The sequence below is a fragment of the Indicator indicator genome, chromosome 8, assembly GCF_027791375.1.
Source record: "Indicator indicator isolate 239-I01 chromosome 8, UM_Iind_1.1, whole genome shotgun sequence".
Lineage (NCBI taxonomy): Eukaryota > Metazoa > Chordata > Aves > Piciformes > Indicatoridae > Indicator > Indicator indicator.
In genome coordinates this window covers 11,315,442-11,338,787 of record NC_072017.1, presented here as the reverse complement: position 1 = coordinate 11,338,787, position 23,346 = coordinate 11,315,442, and the positions used below count along the sequence as shown (strand labels likewise).

General features: G+C 37.1%; 1 protein-coding gene across 1 annotated transcript; it reads left to right on the top strand.

Moving 5' to 3' along the window:
* The first annotated feature begins 9,207 nt into the window (after positions 1-9,207).
* Positions 9,208-21,063, top strand: FGL1 (fibrinogen like 1). The gene is made up of 7 exons (XM_054383130.1): positions 9,208-9,273; positions 12,469-12,649; positions 15,004-15,163; positions 16,285-16,382; positions 17,327-17,415; positions 17,925-18,112; positions 20,904-21,063. The coding sequence occupies exons 1-7, from the start codon at positions 9,208-9,210 to the stop codon at positions 21,061-21,063; spliced, it is 942 nt and encodes a 313-aa protein (XP_054239105.1).
* Positions 21,064-23,346: the final 2,283 nt, after the last annotated feature.

The following is a 23,346-nucleotide window of genomic DNA, read 5'->3' as shown; positions in this document are numbered from 1 at the left end:
CACTCCGCGGTGGTAGACGGGCGCTAGCGGACGGATACACACCGTTACCTAGTAACCTCCCCGCGCCGGTGCCCTTCCGCGCTGCACAAGCACCGCCCGCCGGCAGCAGAAGCAGCTCTCGCCGTGCTTCCGGGCAGCGCGGCGACGGACTTCAAGTCCCAGGGTGCCCTGCCCGCTCTGGAGCAGTGTGTCTGGGCAGCGGCGCTTTTCCTGCCAGGGCATCGCCCGGACCTGAGATAGGGTAAGCGCAGGCCCTGTGCTGCGCTGCGGACGGCTGCCAAGCGCGGGTCTCTTTTGCCCTTAAAATAAAACAGGAAAACGTGATGAAAGACTAGAACTAAATTTGCCAGGAGGACTAGTAAAGTCACGTCAGAACGTCAAATCCTGTCCTCATTTGGAGTGGTGTGGACTTGCAGAGTCCGGTTCTGCCTGTGTTTGGTCTGCTGTAAGAAGTCACAGCTGGACACGCAGCGATGGAAGGTGGAAAGCATTGCAGTCTGTTCTGCCTTGTTTCCTTCTCCGCAATGCCAATGTTGCCGTTGCGTCGATGGAATCATGGAGTTGTTTCGATTGGAATTGAGTCCCACCATTATCTAACTCTACAAAGTCTGGTGCTGAACCATGTCTTTCATCACCATGTGTCTGCATCTTTTAAACATCTCCAGGGGTGAGGATTCAACCACCTCCCTGGGGAGCCTGTTCCAGTGTATGAGAACCCTTCCAGTGTGGAAGAGTCTTCCAATGTCCAACCTAAACCTCCCTTGGCAGAACTAGAAGCCGTTTCCTCTCGTCCTACTTGCTACTAGGGAGAAGAGACAAATCCCCATCTTGCTACAACCTCCTTCCAGGTAGTTGTAGAAAGAGAGGAAGGCTCCCGTCAGCCTCCTTTTCTCCAGGCTAGACAACTCCAGTTCCTTGAGCTTCTTCTCATAAGACCTGTTGTTAACTTGCTTTAGTGCTTGGAGTTCACAGATCCAGGTTCTTTAAACTTTCTCTTGGGAAACCCAAACCCACCAACCAACACCCCCCTCCAGCACCCCCCACACACAAAAGAATAAACCAAAACCAAAGGAGAAAAAAAAAAACCCAAAACAACCCCAAAAACAGACAAAACACAACAAAGGATTTGACATTTTAAAATATGTTTGTGGTTAATAGTCATTCTCTGGTTTGCTGTTATGCTCCAATTGCCCAGTTGTTCCAGGGAAATAAACTTGGTATTTAGCAGAAGTTCTTGTTATTAGGCCTAAGAAGGGGACTGCACTTGTATAATATACTCAGGATTTTTTATTTCCATTGCAGTATAGCTAATATAATTTAAATTTCTTTCATCTAAGGGGTTTGTCCCTCATCAGAATGGGAAAAGTGGTGTACCATTTTCAGCATTTCCATTATACTGAGTTTCTAAGTAGAAGCATTAAATATTTGCATAGGCCTCTCAATTCATCCCAGGTGAGCAACATTCTGTTGATTCTACATGGAAATACCTCCTCACCTCTCCCAAATTAATACTTACGTCAATATATTTTGCTCCACAAAAAAGAAAAAAAATTACACATGAATCCTTTTCAATGATACATTAATGCCTGTAATTTAGAAAAGGAACTAAATGATTGGAAAACCTATGAAATAAAAATGTTTGAATAAAAATATCACTGTTTTCTCCAGCAGATGCCCCCATACCAAAGGATAGTTCTGCACAATATGTAGTGCATGGAAGAGGTGAGCAAAAGATTGCTTATTAGAGCAGCATTTTTTTCTGTTTCTCCCATGGGCTACATGACTTTTAAAAAGAACTTGCAACATTTTGATGGAACCTGTGTAATTTATATATGTATACATACACACACACACATATATATATGTATGTATGTATGTATATAATTTGTATTCCAACTCTGCAGGTAGTAAAGAAGTTCATTTATCAGCCTTTTTTAATTACACTTTTCGCTAATGACATTTTATCATGGGCTGGGGTACCATGTCTGGATATTCAGAACAACATTGGCAAAGTTGCTGTTGGAAAGGTGCTTTCTATCATAGTGGCATGCCTCCCACTGCCCGGCAGGTGGAGGCAGAATTCAAGAGAAAATAATGCCTTAATATAATGGCGATCGTGATTTTTTGTTGCTGTGGTTTATTCTTGAAATACATCTCCTTCATTTCTGTTATTTCCTCTAGGAAAAAAGAAACTGTTGTAAAAAGAAAACTAATAAATACATTTTAGTATGTTTTAGTAACAATGTCTTTACAGCAGGCTCCTATATGTTATAATTTTGTATTTTCCTTCTCACAGGATGTCATATATTGGTATGTTTCTCATAGGAACTTACAGCATTATTATTCTGATTCCAAATTGACATTTGCAGGATAATATTTATTTTTTTTCTTGTTTTCTGTTCCTCTTCCAGAAAAGGCTGCCAACTTGTTTTGTGCTCCAAAGAAACAAACCAGTGTCAGCTTCTCAGTGCCATTTTTCTAGGCACAAGGCCTGAAAAAAGATACAATAAGCATTAAAAAATCATGGATTTCACTGGAAGAAGCATTACTTCCAGTAGGTGGTTCTCCACTACAGTTATAAAATAACGTCACAGGATTTGGGAATGACTGTGAGTCTTGTCTTGATAATTAAAATAAAAATATCTTTTGAGGGAAGTTCTATATCAACACTAATGAGCCTCTAGATAGACAGTAACTAATTCCTCCTACAAAGATCTATGTGGTAAGTGCTTCCATCAGCAGACATGCTAATGAATGCACTTTCACAGAAACTGAATGGATTATCTTTGAGATAGCTCAGTTTAATTAGAATTGAAAGCTATGTCAGAGACGTGATGATTTTTAAATTGTGCATCTGCTGCCTATATCTTATTAATTTGATTTTATTATACAGGCTTGAAAGGAAAGAACACACAAAATACAGGTTTGTAAGGACTAAAGGCAAAAAGTAGTGAAGGATGAAAATTTTGCTGTGGCAGAGGAGATGTGAGGAGTAGTTGGGGAGAGAGATTTTTTAAAGGCTCAGAAACAACAGCAGTAATTAATATGGTGTTCAATTGAAATAGTAGTTGTCTACATTTTGCTAATTTTGTGACAAAGAGTTTTTTGCTGCAAAAATGGAACTGATCAAAAATGACTGGTCTGCCATAATATGACTACACAGTGATTACTAGGCTACTATACTGAAGGTAGTTTTTCCTTCTTTGTATGACATTAGATTGGAAAGATCTTTAAAGACATTAACGAAGAGTCTTGAGTTGATTTATACGGGAAGATAAAGTGTCTACATATCTCTGTGGAATCTGATAATAAATTAGGCAGGTGTTGGGTGGAGGCACAGGTGTTTAAGTCCCCAAAGCCAAGCATTAGGCTGGTTGAGGGATTAGCTAATTCACTGCCAGTGAAGAAGAAAGCAATTTTCAATGATTCACTCAAGTATAATGGCCATCAGAAGCAATAAAAGAAGGAAGAGTAATTGGGAGATGGGTATTAGCTATCCTGGCTGGACCCCAGAGAAGCACCTGAATCCCAGCTGAAGAATGGACAGGGTCTCTGTTGTAAACCATCAGCACATCCACAAGGGTGGGAAAAGTAATCCTCCTGATACTGCTGTCATCTCATCAGTCTGTAATATTTGATATAATACACTCAGGGTATAACATTTTAGTAAAATATTAGCAACTGGTATCTAACCTATTGCTAAGAAGGGATAGAATGGAGCTACAAGGAATAACCAGCCTTGTTTTATTAAGCATGCTTGTTTCACAAATCAGAAGTACTATTGTTGCACTGTCTAGAAGGCCTAGGAACACGTTTTCAACGTTGTCCCCTTTGAAGCAAAGCTCTGTTAAAGCTGAGGTTGAAAACCATTTAAAAAGAATGCTCTATAGCAAGGCCATAAGTGCTATTACACTCTTAAGCAATTAGAATGCAATTTCACAACCAACCTGCAAATATGGTGCTTAATCTGGATGTCCCTCTTTGCTTTTTATTTAGTTCAACATTATATTTCATACACTGCACTTGTAGCTACTCAGTCTCATCTGGTTATTTTTTTTCTGTTTCCACTCCAGTAATATTTTTATTTTTATTTCGCATCGCTTCTGTGCAAACTCTCCCAAAAGCAGCAAATCTGGGTGAGATTTGTATGAGCCTCCAGGTCTTTACCAGTCGTGTTAAGGTCTTATGACATTTGCTGTTTCAGTATTGAATGTATATAACAGGTCTAAGAAAGCTCTTTCTCTTTTCTTTCTGTGCTTATATGACTTTCATCTGTATACTCTTGGAGAATCTTCTATTTATCATGTTCATTCTTGCATAGCCTATGGACTTCTTGAATAACACACACTTCTGACTTGATGGTGTATGTAATCCTTGTTTAACTGAACCACAGCCATACATTTTGACCACCTTGTCTTTGCTTAAAGACTTCAAATTATGAAGAATCTACTTGTAATCCTCAACAAATTGTTTAAATAGTTAATAAATCTGAGTTCCAAATGACATGCCTTTTTTCCACTTTCTAAATTCAGAGCCCACCCACTGAGTAACAGTCAGTTAGGGGTCACTGTATGAACAGGTATCGCCCTCCTTGCAAATGTCATTAGCCATAACAAAATTCCCAGTAAAAATCACTTGTTGAATGATTTTGAATTTTTGAGTGATTCTTAGTGTAGGCTACTCAGGAGAAATTTATTTCAATTATTACATATTTGAAATTCAGAATATGAAGTGAATTAGTTGATGTAATTAATAAAGATAAATACTGCCACATAACCAGATTCCAAATAATATACCAGAGATTATTCAGAAGAATTGTACAAGTATTAGTCTTCAAAAGGAAGTCGAGGGTGTGAATGTTTGTATTGTGGAATGTAAAACTCCTTTTACTGCTTTTGTTCGGTATTTCCTTAAGAGTTCATTTCTTCCAGCAGCATTCTTTTAAGCATACTCATTTATTGAAGTTTTTTGGGAAGAGCCAACATAGAAGGAAGGCAAATAGCCAAAACAAATGGCATTTTAAAATATTCTTTGATGTATTCATCTGTCTCTAAATTGCTGTCACTTAAATCATGTGCTTCTGAGTGCCTTCCAATTTAGCTAAAACATACTGACGTCAAACAAGATTCTTCGTCCTTATTTTCTTTTTTCCTTTGGCTTTGTCTGTATTGTCTATTACTTTGTTTTGGGTTTGTGGGGTTTTAACTTGTAACTTCTAGTCTGAGGGATAATGTTTTATTTCTAAATCAGTTGAGACAGTTATGTACTTTATGTACTTCTGAAGCCCAAGACATTTAGATTCTGATTCGGGAAAGCATGTGTTCAGCTGAATATGATGCTGAGAGCAATTTTCTGGATCAGAGCAGTGAAAGGGAATGGATGATCCTTTGTTATATTTGTTATTTTTATTTCAGAAGTGTTGTGTTAGGCACAGAATTGCCATCTTCTTATGTTGCAACATAGTCTTGATAACTGCAACTTCTCAGTAACATTCCTGTCTGGTGACTCATAGCAGATGTGAGCCTTAACTCTTCAGAATTTAATAGCAAAAACAATCGTGGCCTGGGAAGGGCTCTGGAATTCTTTGCATCAGCTTAAGAAGATTTAACAACTTTTGAGTTCTGTCCAGAGGGTAAAGGTAAACATTTTAGGTACCTGTGAGGAAAGAAAGGAGAATTTGGGATAATTGTTATAGTTCTGGTTTAAAAGCAGTGTGTTTTTGAAAGCTGTTTAACTCGTACTATGTTGCTAACGATATATGAATGTTTTAGCAGGATCTAGCTATTTTGCTATGACATCTAGTTAATAGACCTATTCAGATCTGTAGTTTATAAACTTACAATAACAAATGGCTGTATGAACAAGAGTGCTTTTCAAACCTGAAAGCAGATAAAATTACAAATTCTGTCCATTTTTGTAACGCTACATAACTAAAAGCAAAATTTGTTCTTTAATTCAATCATTAAAGCCAGTTTGAATTTTAAGAAATCAATTCTTATTGTCACTGTTCAAACAGAAACAGGCATGTGAATTCCATCTAGTTTGCTGTGTCTAGAATTCAAGAACAAGAAAACAGGCTGACAGTTCAGGATTTTAGTAGTACAGACTTTCTCTAATGTCATCAAGTCTATTTAGTAACTTGTTATTGCTAAGCATCAGATTAGGGGGAATTTGAATGTAAAATCAATTGAGTAGCCTGTAAAGAAAGCCTAGACAGAGCAGGGAAAAGGTACCTTTCTGGAACTTTTATCCCATAGCTTTGAAGAAAGCTTTCTGCACAGCTGTACAAGTGCACATTCCAGGTATAATCTTTGAAGAGTAAATGAGTAATCTCATATCGATAGAATTTCAAGGTTTCACAAGAGCTGCCTTTAAGCTTTTATTTTATTAAAACAAAAAGTGATTGGTTTTCTTTCTTTTTTTTTCAGCTAACTTTTAAGGGCTTGTGTTTTCAACTTGAAAATATTACACAAAGTTTTTCTCACTCTGTCACGGTGTGCAATAGTTAATACACATGCCTACTGTCTGAGATTAAGATTTTCCTGGAAAGGGATCTTCCCTGCACAAGTTTTTGTTTTTGTTTTTGTTAAGTCAACACAGGTGTTCTAACAAAAGACTTGGAAGTCTCTCAGCACTTATTAACTCTTTGTACTCACTAGTATCAATGACACAAAAATATTTGCTAAATTACGTGGTTGTTTTCATCTCTTGCATGCATTCTTCTTGAGTATTTTTATTGCATTGTGTATAAATGTTTATCAGCAGTTGTATTCTCTCCCTACATTTTAAATTATTCTTTATCCTCCACATAACATTTCTGAAAATGGTAAATATTTAAATGAACTGGGAAATTAGTTTAAGAAACTGACTTTCACAGCTGTCTTCCTAGAGCAAGATTTTAAACTTCCTTTGAACAGAACTTTAGCTTTTCATACTACCAAAGAGCATGGATGTACACTTTCAGAGAACTGTTACTAACTCAATCTTTTCTGAAACTTTCTGTAGAAATGTGAAAAAATAAACAAAGAGCTACCCACATTAATTCCAAGACTGAATCTGTTGATTCGTTAGTGCATGCAAAGCACTTTGAACATATAAGGGGTCTGACCCTATTTACCACTTTTGTTATCATACAGCTGACCACTCAGTCAATCTCATGCCACTGCAACTCTCAAATCAGGTAAACCATAGGAGTTTGCACCTATACAAGGTACTTCTCCTCCCAGGATCAGCACTGCTCACTGTCTTCTACCTTGTCTGGGTCTCCCCACTCCGGGTAGTAACAGAGGCAGAGTAACACCATGAGGTCAGCCATGTCCTTTCAGAGCTTGAGTTTTCACATTTCTTCCTAGTCTTGCCCTTCCAGATTGGGAACACAACAGTACAAAGATTTTGGTCCTCCCAACCCTCGTTCCTACTTCAGGGCAACTTTGTGGGTTTTTTCCTGTGTCCTTTCTGTTTCAATGTCATCACCTTAATATAGTGCTTTCCAAGTTACTGTCACATGCTGCATATGTCCAAAATGCTTAAAAAAAACCTTCTGAGCTGTCTTGTGACATCGGTCAATAGGTAGAGTACCCTCAACAATTCCTGCAGTGCTTCACTGCAATGCAAGAAGTGGTATAGTGAGCTTTATACAGATGTACCTGGGCTTCACAAATCTGTGCTTTCAAGTATGATGCTTTCAAACCAGCAAAACTCAGAACTAAAAACAAAACCAATTTTCATTACTTATTTAAGGTAACTGTAATTTACAAAAGCATCTTACGTATTTTATAGGTAGGTGTTCAAAACCTGAAGTCTGTCTGGGCTGTAATTCGTTCTCTTGCAGGAGATTTTCAGATATTGTTGAAAATAAAGTTGGTCATGTCCAATTTTACAAGAACTTAAAATCATTTTTCACGTAAGAACCTTGCTTATCTTTGTACAGTAAAAAGCACAGTCTGCCCATGTTCCATTAGTCTTCTATATTCATTCCTGTAGAAACGTGAGTGGAAATTTCCATAAAGTTGTTGTTTCAATAAGCACAAACTGGCATTGGTTGATTAATCATAGGATCAGAGAATGGCCTGGGTTGGAAGGGACCTCCAGAGGTCATCTGGTCCAACCCCCTCTGCAGGAAGCAGAGGCATCCTCAACTAGATCAGGTTGTCTAGAGCCCTGTTGAGCCTCACCTTGAATATCTCCAGGGATGAGGCCTCAACTACCTCCCTGGGCAACCTGTTCCAGTGTTTGTGTACCCTCATGGTAAAGAACTTGTTCCTAAATCCCTATTATAGGTCTTATGCTTTGTCTAACCACAAAGGTTTTAACATGTAGATATCTAATTTAGTTTAATAAGTAGAAAAAGAAGAGTGGACACCTATTTTGGCTTAAACAGGCTTTACCATCTACTAAATGAAAATATTTTAAGTTAAATAAATAAATTTTTAAACCCAAACATTTTTCAATTGATAGCTTGCAGCTGTTTAAGCAATTTAGAATTGGTTCATGTACAAACTATGTAAATATTCTAGTAATTGGAGGCCTTTTTGTCTGTGAGCTGAAAAGTACAAATCTACCTCATAAAATTTTATCAGCTAGTGAGATACAATGATGATTTTTTTTGCGTATAAAATAATTTTCACATGAAATAAAAGGATTTTAAATACTATGAGTGATACAGTACAAAAAATGCATAACTATCAGTTAAAAATATTATCCTTGTCACATCTGGAATAAAACCTGGTAACTACTATGCTGTGCTTTTTTTTTTTTTTTTTAGTAGTAACAAAATTATCTCCATCCTCTTCTGGCACATACAGGTTGCACAAATCTTTAGTTCAAGGGCAACTAGCCCAATTGAGACTTTAGTTACTGAAATACAATAGAGTTTTCTCCCTTTAAAGGGCCAACAAGAAATAATGCCCTGCCTTTCAGAGCATTTTAAAATTATGTTTTGCTTTTGTCTTTATGTGGGTTTGAATCTTGAATAGCTGTCCTAAAATACATGGAGAGTTCTGATACAAAGTGGTCCAAAAGAATAAATTCTGGTTTTACTAGGTTTTGGAGCTGTACTTGATCAGACTATTTTAGACAAATGTAAGAAAATAATTACAAATTAAATCAATTATTTTGGATAAAATTGAAGATGTCATGTATTAAAACAACATTTCATTTTAATATTTAACTAATAGTTTTGTTCCTCTACTTCACAGGTTTCAAAGCATGAAGATTTTGATACTGATTGACTTTGTTCTTGCAGCTAGCCTGATGGATGCCATTGGCAGCTCTGTAAGTTGTAGTAGTTAGATTTGCCTATAGAATTTATTCTGAATGTTTCATGCCATGTCCTTAGTGTCCTTAGTGTATCTGTGTCCTGGTCTTGCTGGGACAGAATCCCAAGTCAGTCATGGGCTGCAGGCCATTAACAGTTTCGATTTAGCCAGGACAAATGACTTTAGTTGGCTCACAGGTGTTATCTCAGCCCATGCTGTTGAGAGTGGAGTTTTTTGGCTAGATTTTTTTTCCTTGGTCTTCTTGCTTTGGTGATGCTTCACCCCTCTCCTGCTCTTGAGGACTGCCTGCCTGCATATTGTGACTGCTGCAGTTTTGCTGAGCTAAATATAACTTTGTATATTTTGTATTGGTACCACTTTGTTTCATCAAATGTGTTTTGTGCTTTTATTTCAACCTGTGGATCTTCTCTCCTTTTCCTGATTCCATTTCACTGCTGGGGAAGGCTCATTGGGTGATAAACTGATGTAACTTAGCCCCAATTACGGGTTAAATGCTTGACTCTGTTGGCTAGCAGAACCTTTTATGGAAAAGAACTGAACTTGAAGGGTGTGAAAATAACATCACATGATGTTTAGTAGGGACAATTTTCTGACAAAGAGGAAACAAATACATAAATATACAGTGGAATGACTAGGCAATAGAATCATAGAGTCATAGAATCAGTCAGGGTTGGAAGGGACCACAAGGATCATCTAGTTCCAACCCCCCTGCCATGGGCAGGGACACCTCACACTACATCAGGCTGGCCACAGCCTCATCCAGCCTGGCCTTAAACACCTCCAGGGATGGGGCCTCAACCACCTCCCTGGACAACCCATTCCAGGCTCTCACCACTCTCATGGTGGAAGAAAGTGATCAGTCGGTTTGTTACTCTATCTGACACGAAAACGAAGCAATAGAATATCTTTGCTTAGAAAAGGTATTAAATAATGCATTAACAGACACATTGCACAGAAGACACACAAGGCAGTTGTATTATCATTCAGGGATAATGCAACTCAGAGTAACACCTTTAGTTTTGAGTAGCATACTTATAGATGGCTAAATTCAGGCACTCCTAAAGCAGTGGCTGTAGTTCCAGTCATTGCCACTCGAAGAACATTTCTAACATTTTTTACCTTGCTCACTTGCTGTACAACTTTTTCTCAAATTGGATCCACAGTTTCATATTCTTTCTTGCTCCCATATTACTGATCAAAACTTCTTCATTCCTGGTTCCCAACCTTCTGCTGTGTATTTTGCCTCTCCAAAAGAAAAACATAACACAATCACACTTCCTCCACTGCTAAAAATACTTCTAACTTCCCCAGTCCCGTGCTGCCTGTCTGGGCAGTCATTCCTAGTTTGATATTCAGGTTCTAACTAGCAGGGATCTAGGAGATTGCATTGTTAATTCTTAATTGCCTAGGTGGAAGTGGTTGCTGAATTTACAACTAGGCGAGCATCATTGTTTGTGACATTATCTTTTGCTCAGGTAAGTAGCTTTATGGGGGCAGGGTAGGAAGCACCTGCCTCTGCAATCACTTCTGCTCAGTGAAGAAAAATACTACTACTTGCTGCAGAAGCCTACTGAGAAAAAGACAATGAAATGTATTTGCTTTCTTTTGATTATTCATTTAGCATATTCTGGGCTTTGGCTGTCCCTGTGAATAAAAATTAAAAATGCTCTGAAGTTTATCTTTAAGTTTTCATACTTTAATCTCATTTAAAAAAACTAATTTCATTACAGATTTTTGGGAACTTATTTAAATTCTAAAAACGTAGGAAACAACACCTCAAATTTTGTATTTTTATAGTTTTCATGAAGTATTCAGACTTCAATTTATAGCATCAATTTTAATGGAAGGTCACTAGCTGCTAAATAATTCACAGAATAATGAGATGAAGCAGCTGGTTAAACATGGGACCACATGTCCAAAAGCAGGGCTGTCAGCATTAGACATTTTTTTCTCAATGCGTAGTGCAAACAGTTGCTACACTGAAACAGAACAGGTTATGTTCAGTCTGGCTTCAGTCAGTGGCCACTACCATTGACTGGAGATAGGCACAAATTGATGTGTTTTTTTTGATATTCCAATAGTTTAATTTTAGTCCATATCTAACAAAAGGAATAGGAATATGCTGTAGTTGCTGATGCTCCTAACCCTAAGTTACATTTTGCTTCCATATTACTCTAGCTGTGCACTGGTTTAACTCCAATGATTTAAGAAGAGTTATATCCCGTGGAAAAATTCTGGTAGCACATTGGAACAATCTGGTAACCTGCAGATCTAAAAGCAACATTGATCCACCTTGAAATTACTCATCGAACTCGTGATTGTCCCATGGTAAAAATAAGTGTGGAATTCCGAGTATGAGAACTGTGGGTTTGCTGTGCCACAGCAAAGCTTAATGAAACAAATCTGGAGTTGACAGAAAGGGAAATCAATGGGGAGGCTGGAGTCAGGGAGATAATACAAAGAATCATATGATACTACTTCCTTAGGCTACTTTCAGAACCACATTTCTGTTCAGTCATTTGTTTCTTATGGTGTAGTTAGTCAGTATAGCTGGTGATGCCTTGATTGTCACTTACTCTTTACCAGCACTGTGACCTTAAATGCATTTCATCAGGAAGTTGTTATGTGTAATGTAGATATGTTCTTGGCAGTGCTAGGTTAACAGTTGGACTTGAAGATCTCCCTGGTGACAGGGGCTGCCATTTCCAGGGTCACCCAGGTCTTTCCTATTGTATTTTACCATATTCTTCAAGGTGGTGTGTAGTGAGTTAAGACTGATACAGGCTGACATTGTGGATGAACAGATGTTGCAGTAAAACTGGTAAGTGTGGCATGATGGCTTCTTTCTCACTTTTAGGAGAAAGGGTTAGGATTAATGTTTGGTCTGACTGTCAACATGGGGTTTTACTTCTATAGTTAGCATTAACTCATCAGAGTGAGCCTGCAAATTTTTTTTTTTTAACATTTTTTATTCACTCTTCCTCAGCCTACCTATGCAGCTCCCCAGTTCTCCATAACTTTCTGTTTACATTTAGGAATAGCCTGAGAATTTACAGAGACCTGTCAAGGTCACAAAAATATTTTATTCAAGTAAAATTTTATTTATGGGTTGGTTGGGGTTTTTTGTGTGTTATATGTTAAATGTGACCCCAAAATGTTGATTTACAGTGAGACATATTTTCCTCTCTAGGATCTACAGAACTGCTTTCAAGAGCATATACAGCTTCAGGGCCAGGTGAGGCTTCTGGAACATCGTGTGAAACAGCAGCAGTTAAAAATTATACAGCTTTTAGAGAAGAAAGAGATTCAGTACAGTGAGAGAGGAGATGAAAACAATGTCATTGACTTGGGAGGAAAAAGACAGTATTCAGGTTAGAAATGAAGCTATTCTTTTCATTACCATTCATTGTCATGATACCCAGAAGCTTTAATACAACTGGGCCCATTGACTTGCTGTTCTAAAAGCTCATAGAATATTGTTCATTTAAAATGTAGTTTTCAGCTTTTACCTAGGCCTGCTGCCACAGGGTAAAATTGCTGATCTCACAGGGTATAAATCAAATGAAGATTGAAGTGGTTTGATTTATTAATAGCCCATAATTTAAAAAGTAACAATAAATTCAGAATAAATTTCATCAATAAAACAGAAAAAAGCCAATAACAGATATTTACAAAATGTTAATAAACAGCTACAGATTTCTAAACACCCTTCTTTGACTAATCTCAAAGTTCTAACCCACAGGGTAGGTTCACATTCACACATTCAGTGTCATGTGGGTTACAAGCCATACTGACTCCGTTCCATATATACTCATAAGCTTGCCATAATGGCATCTGCATCTTACTGTAATAATATTCTGTATGTTGCACAATTTTGACTGAGTTAGGATCATTTCAGGACGTGACAGCTTCTGAAATACTGGTTTAAAGTAGTTTCTCATCAGCATTCTACTGGTGATTTCTTCCCTCTGCATTGGAAGATGACTGTGTTGACCTACAGCAGCTGGAGTAAGGCCCAAACTCTTAAAATAATAAAACACTAATCATGGTTAGATTGAAAATACAATTTTGGGGTCTGATTCTTGGATGCTGTGTGTTTCTAGCTGTCCAGTGCTAGAGTCTAATCTTCTCTAATTTTCAATAGCCTTGACTGAACATACTTGTGGTGTTCATGCTGCTGGAATAAATCACAACATAATTGCAGTGCATCAAATGCAATAAAGTCCTGTTAAAATTAAAAGCAGCTGTAGGTCTGACTTTAAATTTAGCTGTACATTTATGTATTCAATGTCCTGGAATACTTTTTAAATTATTATTATGGCTGACTCATTTATTACTGGAAACGATCATTAAAACCGCATTTAGCTGACAAGTATTTGTCCTTTCTTAGCATATGCCCAAGTTTATTTTCTTTGAATGTGACTCTAAATAACAGATCTAAGTTGTTCCAGTTTCTGATTTATTTATTTTTTTCACCCCAGTTGTTTGTTTTTTTTTTTTCACCTTCTTTACAGCTTGGGAAATGTGTTTGTTGGGAAACAAACATTATTTCATTCAAATTGCTGTAGCATTTTTATGTCAACAGAGCTGCATAATTTGGAGTTAGATAGTGAGGGAGATATTCCACACTATATTTGCTTCCTAAAAAATTTAAACCTTTAAGTGTTTTGTTATCCTACTAAGAAAATAATGGATAAAAATAGTAATTTTCTATAAGCTAATCAAACATTCTCTACAGAGGAAATTTAGGTACTATCTAAATCGTGTTTTCTATTAAAGTTTATTCAAATCCTGGTCTAGCTATTTGTTTTCAGTATAGACTGTTTATTTTCTGTGTCTGATCTTGACTGATGCTTTCACTGAGAAGAAATACAATAGTTCAGAAAGTTATAAAGTGGCCTGGAAGTTCAGCCAACATGTTCGTAAATGTCTTGGAAGATCTTGCAGTTAATCAGCCCTACCTTTGCCAGGAAAAACAGAAACCTTGACAATTATACTGCTTTCCTGTATGACTGCTTGATGGTAGATAGCATATAAACAAAGAACTCCTTTCATTTCTTAACTCCTAGAGGAAAAAAGATGAGATTATACAATTACATTGCTGTTATATTTTCATGAGCTCTGAATTTTGCCCTTGGTGTAAATACTGCTTACTTGTTAACACCAATGCAGACCAGACTGTAAACAGCATCAAGCCAAAGTGTAATCGTTTTGCACATACACTGCACGTTTGGTACAAGGGACAAGGGTACAAGAGTATCCCTTCTCTAACACTGCTGATTCCAGATTCTTTTGGCAATTCCCTTGTGAATTTTCTGAACATAGAAATACATGTTTGCTTTTAAAACTCAGTGTGTTTAATATGTAGAGAAATTTCATGATCGTAACAGGATTCTAATGGGATGTGGTACTGTTTTAAGTTAAAAGTGACACCACTTAAACCAGAGCAATTATTTTGCTAGTCAAATTAAAACAAAAATTATAATATTTTGTGGTAGAAAAAATATATTATTTTAAAGAAATGTCAAAATAAATATAGCATAATAAAGTTTTAAAGCAACACAAATAGAAGAAAATGCCAAAAAGTCGTATAAGTGTTAGCAGAGATTTCCTTTGTAGTAGCCTGGTCCATAAGTGACTCTTACATGATATGACTTGATTTCTGATTTTGACAGTAAGTATAGCACTAAAAGAAACCTGTGTCCAATGAATATTTTGTGAACAGATTGTGCAGAAATCTACAATGATGGCCATAAGCAAAGTGGATTTTATAAGATGAAACCTATCCAGAGTCCTACTGAATTCCTTGCCTTCTGTGACATGTATGAAGGGGGTGGTTGGACTGTGTTTCAGAGACGTTCTGATGGCAGCCAGAATTTTGATAGGTAAGTGCTAGTCATTAAAGTTGGAAAACGTTAAACCAGAAGAAGCTAAGTTAAATCTTAACTTTATAATTATATGAATAAGTTGTTATCCCAGATAACAGGGAAGATGGTTATTCTGTGGGACAGCCTCCAGATGAAATAGCACTTCTGGCTCTGGCTCTTTTCTGGGAGACATCTGGTCTTTTTCTGACATCTTGAGCATTTTACATGAGGACACTTCAATGTCAAAGGCATTAAAAATTGTTGGAGCAAAAACTCTTAATGACAAATAAAGGACTAATTTGTCTTTTGCAAACAGTAGAAATCTAAAACAGTAAAAAATAAGAGTAACCTGCTTGACCTGAAATACTATCAGCAAGCTAGTATGAAAGAAAACTACCACAGAATAATTTGTAGCTCATAGTAAAGTGTCTCCAGGAAAGATGAGATGGATGAGAACTTGATTTGTGGACAACTAACCTCTGTGCCTTTGCCAGGTCTCAAGATTTTTTGGGGGAAACATTCAGAAGTTAAATTTTTGGTGCTGTAAGACATGAATAGAAAAACCCACAAATATTTCTAGATATTAGAAGCAACAAAAAATTTCCTAGAACCTCTGCTTTGCTCAATTTGCTTTTCACATATCTGCAGCCTCTGTTTATAACTTTACAGTACCTTTATGGAATGGAAATGCAATCCCTAGAGAAGGTGAAAAACTGCAATTCAGCTAAGAAAACTTTGCTGTCCTTTACTTATAGAAGATGGTCAGACAACCTGTAGCAGCAACCTATAGCATTTTACAGTTGCTGCCACCATAAACCTTCTTCCCTGCCAGAGGCTGCCAGCTATTTAAATCACATGATCTGCTTTCTCTTTGCTGGACTACTTTCTTCTGGTCTTAAAATCTATTAGTCTTAAACCACTTTGAATGTACCTCTTAGGACTATTATTTGGAGTAGAATTCAGTGTATTATGGGATTCAACGTTTCACATGTGAGGAATATAACTTTGGACTAGATTGCCTCCTGAGTTTCCTTCTAATTTGAATTATTCTGTCATCTATGACTGTATGCTAAAATAAACATCCCAGCAACTGGGCTTTTTTTTTTTTTTACTAAATTAGTAATTTATACTCTTTTCAGGGTCTGGGCTGATTATGAAGAAGGCTTTGGAAATTTTGTTTTGGCAAATGGTGAATATTGGCTTGGAAATAAAAATCTTCATTATTTGACTAATCAAGGTAAGATTCATATTGTAACAATAATTGTAACAATAGTCTTCTGTTTATGTTTTTCCAGGCCATTTTTGGTACCATTTTTGTTAGGATGAATCCTGAGTTCTGTTGTTACTCTACATGAACTTCAGGTTTCAGAACAAACATATTTGAATATGTTTTCTAACAAAAGCTTCAAAATAGTCATTGGGCCAGTGGTACGCCAGGAGCTTCTGCAAATCAGGTAACAATATAAGGGAGTCTACCTTAAAAAAGAATTCTCTCTACCCATTTCATAGTCAGCACCACCAACAGCCCAGAGTCAGGTACCAATTCATTTAGTCAGGGCTCTACATGGCTGCATAGGCTATTACATGAAGGTAAATATAGGCCTGGTCCTGTAGATTAGACTAGTCTTAAAAAGCTATTTCCATTCTTCTGTCAGTCAATCTAAGACAGCCTCTGCTTTTCTGTAGAATGCTACATATACAAAACTTACCCATTGACTTAGCCAGCTAATTCATATGGAAATCAATATCACCAGGATGTGGTCCTTGCTTAACTCTTCTATTTTTGGAGTATAAAAATCTAATTTTCTTAGTTGTATGCTTATTGATCGATTGATTCTCACTATCCTTTCATTACCACCTCAAATACTTTACCAAAATATTAAGCCCATAAGGCCTTTTTTTTCCTGTTACATCCTCTTTGTTAAATATTTTTGTCTGCCTTTGAAAATCTATATTGGAATAATCCTAAAATTTTCTAAGCTGAATTAGGTGAATAAAGACAAAGAATATCAAGATAGGCTTTAATATGCATAAAGAAAGAAGATAAAACCCCATAAAAGATGCTGTGAAGTAGAGATTACTGATAAAAACACAGTTACTATTTTAATATTTTACAACAATACTGTTTTGAAAAGTCATGATATAGTTTAACCAAAATAATTTGTTTTGTTGTTTCTTAAGGGAACTATACTCTGAGAATTGATTTAACTGATTTCGAAGGAGAACGGCGTTTTGCACAATATGCAAAATTCAGAGTTGCAAGTGCAGAGGTAATAAAATACTAAATAATGGAGAGAGATTTTAATTAAAATGTGGATTCTTGGAGACAGATGTTAAACATGCATTTTCCCTGATTTTCATAAAGGCTTGTGCAGAACCTTATTATCATATTTTCCTTCTTATGCTTGGAGTTTTCAAGTGGAATAATAGTGGTTTACACTGATACATCAGTTTTACCCTTTCTGTAAAATGTATGCATTGTAACAGCAGTTTTTCTGGTTTTCTTGGTATTATGAAATAATAATGGTACATGATGTTTTGATTTTATATGTAATGCAAACTAACATCAGGTTATTAACAAATGTTAGCCCTGGTAAGTGTTTTTACAGCCCTTTATTATCTAGTGCACAGTGTTTAAGTGGCATGACATTTCTGAGCACAAAAATAGTAGCAAGTGGAGCAAATTTGTTTCCACTTTGTGTTTTCATGCTCTGACATGCTAAAGGTTAAAGCCATGTTGGAATTTTTTGTTTGTTTGTTTCTTCACATTTTTCATTAGCATGCTTATGAGATGAGTTGTGGTGAATATTCTGGTACAGCTGGTGATTCCCTTACTGGTGGATTTCATCCTGAAGTAAAATGGTGGGCTGATCATCGGGGAATGAAATTCAGTACTAGAGACAGGGATAATGACAACTATGAAGGGAATTGTGCTGAAGAGGAAAAGGCTGGCTGGTGGTTTAACAGGTATTTTGATTTTGTATTGTCAACTATTCTCCTTTATATGTATTCATACAACAATGACAGACAGTAGAAGATAGGATTGGTAGTGTTTATTATATGCAATCTGCTATCAACCCCTGCTAGAGATCTCAGTGCTGGTAAGACTGAGACTCGCCTTAGAAGGGACAGCATCTACTCCACAGCTCAAATTGGTCTGTAATAATTGTGTCTGTTACAGGCTTTGTTCATTTTTATCAGACAGTAAGGAGAAGACAATTCCACCCCTTTAAGGTAACCAATTTTCACACAAGTAGGTCATGCAGAGTTTGCAGATGTATCCTTATTGTACTTCATTCTTCCATTTCTCCTGCATTACACATTGACCAGATATGGCAGTACTGTGGAATATTTGACAAGTTAAACTAGTGCTGGGTTATTAAGCCACATTTTTTTTTCACCTCAGTTCACAGCATCTCATTTGTTTTTATTCCTTCTGTATCAAATGTGTCCACTCAGTTTCTGTCAGTGAGCATAGCTGGACTGAGAAAAATTTTATTAAAATAGGATTCAGTAAAAGAATTGTAAAATTCTACTTGCATACAAAATAGCCATTAAAAGAGAAAATCTAGAACTGGTAGTCTTAGCACTTCTGTATATGCAGCTATGTTCTTCACCTCAATTAGATAAATGTAACCATGAAGAAAAACTCTGCAATCTAGCTGTGTAATAAGAGACGATTAAGATAAAACTCAGGGAAGCACACTGCTCTCTCACTGTGATCTCAGTTCACTTGGCAAGAGCTGCCAGGCTGGATCAACTCCATTGTTTCTCTATCGTGTAATTCTTTGTTTCTGCTTTTTTAACTCCTTACTTTCCAATTTCTGTTTCCATAAGTAGTCTGTGACCACCTTAACTGATATGATGTAGCTATTAGCCCAATGCTTCCCAATTAATTATTTAGATATTTGCACAGATAGTGGATCAGCAAAATGTTTGAGTCATATGGAAAACAAATTGCATGTAGACAAAGGTTTTTTGCAGTTCTCATAAAAATTAAGATATAAAATGGAAAGGCAACTGTGTTGGAGATCTTTTTTCCCATGAAATCAGAACTTTTGGGGATATCTAGACCTCAAATAGCATAAAACTCTGATACCCTGTCATGGAGTTTATTAAGAGGGAATAACCAAATGCGTTTAGTCAACTTGAGTACATTTTTTTGTCTTTTAAAAACTTTTTTAAAAAATTGGATTAGTCTGGACAAAAGAATGACCTGTTTGCATAAGTAGCTGCATGGCAGAACTTGACAGTTATTAATACCTTGTACTTGCTGCTACATAACTACTAAAGATAGCTGACTTCTAGAAGGCTAGTTCCTATTATGGCTGTGTAGCTCATGCTTTTAAAGTGACAGTCTATCTGGATAATGAAAATGAGATATGAGCTCCTTGTAGTGTTATTCCACTGCCTTGCTACTGACTTTAAGCCTAACATAAAAGTGAATACTGTAAAAAGTGCAATATCCTTAAATCCTAACCGAAAGAACATTACTGGCAGAGAAAGGAAAGCACTCAGAACACATCTCTGTCATGCACAGATTAGCAAACACAGAAGGAATTAATGTTCTTGGCTGCTTTGTGTAGGAGCTCCCAGCTATGAAGGAATTTTTTTATAGCCAGCTCTATGCTATCTGGACTAATGAAATTCAGAAACACCCAGATAATAGGAATACCAGGGGATGTGACATGAGACGCCACATGGAAGTAGCTCGGATCTAGTTTAAAGCCACCGGTCTCGCTCCCACACAGGAGTTGTAATTATGGACTTGTGCAGAAAAATGGCATCTGCATACTTTGATAAGCAAAGGCCTAGAAGAGATTTTCAGCTTGGATCAACATCCACAGAACTGGGTTCACTCTGATACTACACCCAGGTCAGCAGCTTTCTTGCATCCAGGGCATTGCAAAAGTCAGTAGGTTCATAACTGGTAAAAAGAGCTGCTAAGTGTGGATAAACCAAGCCTATTCATTACAGTGTGCTGCAGAAGAAACAACCATTCACTCTCTGGTCACATAATGTTCTAAACTTCTTCCCTGTAGAAACTGAATGAGTATCAAGGTTGTGCTAGCACCCATTCAAGGCTTTGGGCTTTTCCTAGGGTTCCTTTGTTTTGATCACTGTATTTAATAAACCATAACAACATTTCTGCCTCAGTGTATTAAAGAACAGAAAAAGGACAAAAAAAAAAAAAAAAAAAGTACTTTGTATAGCAAATTAAAATGGCAGCTCTGATGATCCAGAGAATTGCTATACATATGTTGAGTTGCCTGTCAGACTTGATCTCTTTCTAAGTAGAAGTCCACAGCTGAATTGGTGGTATTCAAGTGTTGTCCTAAGAAACACCACATGCTGTGAAATTTAAGAGAGGTTACTCTGGAACAATAAAACCCAGAAGAGTATTTCTCTCCCAGAGTTTTGCTTGGTGTATGCCCTGTTGCCACACATGACCCAAACAACTCTGGAATAATTCTCAGATGAATCAGATTAACAGGCAAAACTTGGAGAGCTAGTAATGTCAGAAAACGTGTGGAAAGAACAACAAACCTTTGGTTCAGAGATGGGAAGAGCACTTGCAGATGTGCCCTAATTAAACTGTTATTTTTAGGCACACTGAAGTCCACAAACACACATTTTTACAGCTGTCAAACTGGGTTGTTATCAACATGGCAAAACCTTTGGCTCACACAAAACCAGCAAATGCTTACAACTTTTCTGCAGGAAGCCATATTTCTGTTTCCCTTTATTTTTCCACCAGGTGTCACTCTGCCAACTTGAACGGTCTGTACTACAAAGGCCCCTACGCTGCAGAGACTGACAACGGCATCGTTTGGTACACTTGGCATGGGTGGTGGTATTCTCTGAAATCCGTTGTCATGAAGGTCAGACCAGCAGACTTTGACCATAACATTGTTTAAGTATTTTATTAAGACGATTTATCTAGTTAACCTCTTAGCAAATCAATCCGAGTTAAAACAGATGGTCAGACTTTTGCTCTCAGACTTCTCATCTATGCATACATAAATCTGGAATATTTCCTCTGCAACCAGTAGTTTCATGAAATGTAAATGAGAAGATAATCTGGCCTATGGATCTGTAAATACAAATACCAGTGCTAATATGTATACAGGACTTTTAAAACAAAAGGCAGGCCTTCACCTAGGAATAAGGACATCATCAGTACCTTTAAAATAAAAATTAAAACTATTTTAAAAACCAAACTGAAACAATATTGTCACTGTGTTGCCTCAAAAATGAAAATGAATTGTACTTATTACAACCAAGAAAAGGAATTACAAATGTAGCTCTGGTTTAGTCAGTGGATGGAACATACTTTATTAGGAATGATTCGAGTCTTTAGAAGTGAGCTGCCTGTAAATTCCTCTGATCTGTTGCTGTGTACACAACACATGCATACATAAAAAAATAAAAAGAATGAAGAAGGGAAATAAAGGAAGAGAAGGGATGAAAGCTACAATCAGTTCAAGCCAGCATACAGCAGTAGATTGTCTGTTACTGCTGAAACATTTCTAGGGCTGGTCACATCATTTTACAGAATCACAGAAAACATTCAGTTGGAATATACCTCAAAGATCGTCCAGTCCGACCCTCAACCCAGCACTGGAGGGTCAACACTAAACCATGACCCTAAGCACCAGGTCCACACAGCCCTTGAATACCCCCAGAGATGGTGACTTCAGCACTGCCCTGGCCAGACCATTCTAATATTTGATAACCCTTTCAGTGAAGAAGTATGTCCTAATATCCAGCCTGAACCTCCCCTGGTACACCAAGGAGAAGAGGCTGCCCCCTCCTCGCTCCAGCCTTCCTTCAGGGAGTTGTAGAGAGCGATGAGGTCTCTCCTCAGCCGCCTCTTCTCCAGACTGAACAACCCCAGCTCCCTCAGATGCTCCTCGTAGGTCATGTGCTCCAGGCACTTCACCCTCTATCTGCCCCTCCTTGCCTTTCTTTCTAACATTTTTAAATGGTCAGTAATTATGTCTTTCTGGGTAAGCATTTTGCTTTACCAACAAAAGAAACTAACAAAACATAGAGTCCAATGTATTGACATCTAGTGTTTATGAAAAGGCTAAATAACAAAAGTTACCTTATTTCTCCAAATTCAAATGCCCTGTTCAGTCACTTCAAAGAGGTTCTGCTTCTAAACCTGTTATGTTCTTTTCCTATGTCCTTTTCTTGGCTCCCTGGGCTTTATCCCTTCTCAAGCTGCAGATTTATGTTTTTCTTATACAAGAAGAATTTTAAGAGAGACTGTGTCTATCCTTGGCTTTGGTGGCTAACTCCACAAACTCTAATAGCCAGTAATGAGAAGAATTCATGATGAGTGCTTGTGCCATGGAGAAGACAGGCACACTCTCTAGAAAACAATCTGAGAAAAGTAATGTAATCAGTTTCTGATGAACAGATGCAAATTTAGATTTTTAAACACATGGATCTGAACCAAACTTGGGCATGTATATGTTCTTGCTTTTCTAAAATAATTTTGCTTTAGCGGCTGGACTGCCAGTCTCTCTGTCTGTCCAAATGCAGTTTTTGAACCCAGCAGCCAGTTTCAGTCAAGCATAACAATTGAAACTATCAGCCAAATTATAACTACATTAATATGAACACAGGTCAGCTGAATGAAAACTCCATGCATGGCCATTCTCCCTTCCATTTCCATCCTCCAACACCAAAAATCTGGCAAGAAGCCTTGAACGAATTGCAGAGAATAAGGAAGGAATGATGTGTAGAACAACTGGGGTTCTAAAAGAGAGGTTCACTCTATAAGATAAATTAGATTACACCTAAAAAAAAAAAAAAAACAGAAAGGGAATTAAGCAGAGAAAAAAATGGGGTTCAGGTAACTAAAAAGAATGTTATCATGCAAAAATGGTGCTGATAAAAATCTGCAATAGAGATTTTGAGGTCTGTGCTTTTTGTGGTGATAGCAGATATTCTAGATAATCCAGTCTTTTTCTTGATGAACCAATAAGGACTCAGAGATTTCTAGACTTTAGCACACCCCTGTATCCCTTGCATGAGAGGACCAGTGGATAGCTCTAGGACTGCTTATTTAGAACCTTTGTTGATCAGTTAAACCAAATTAAATTCTGTATCTGACAGGAAGGCCTAGCTATGTGTGTGTATGAATATATGTTTAAACTTATACACATATATATATTCAGCATTCACCATTA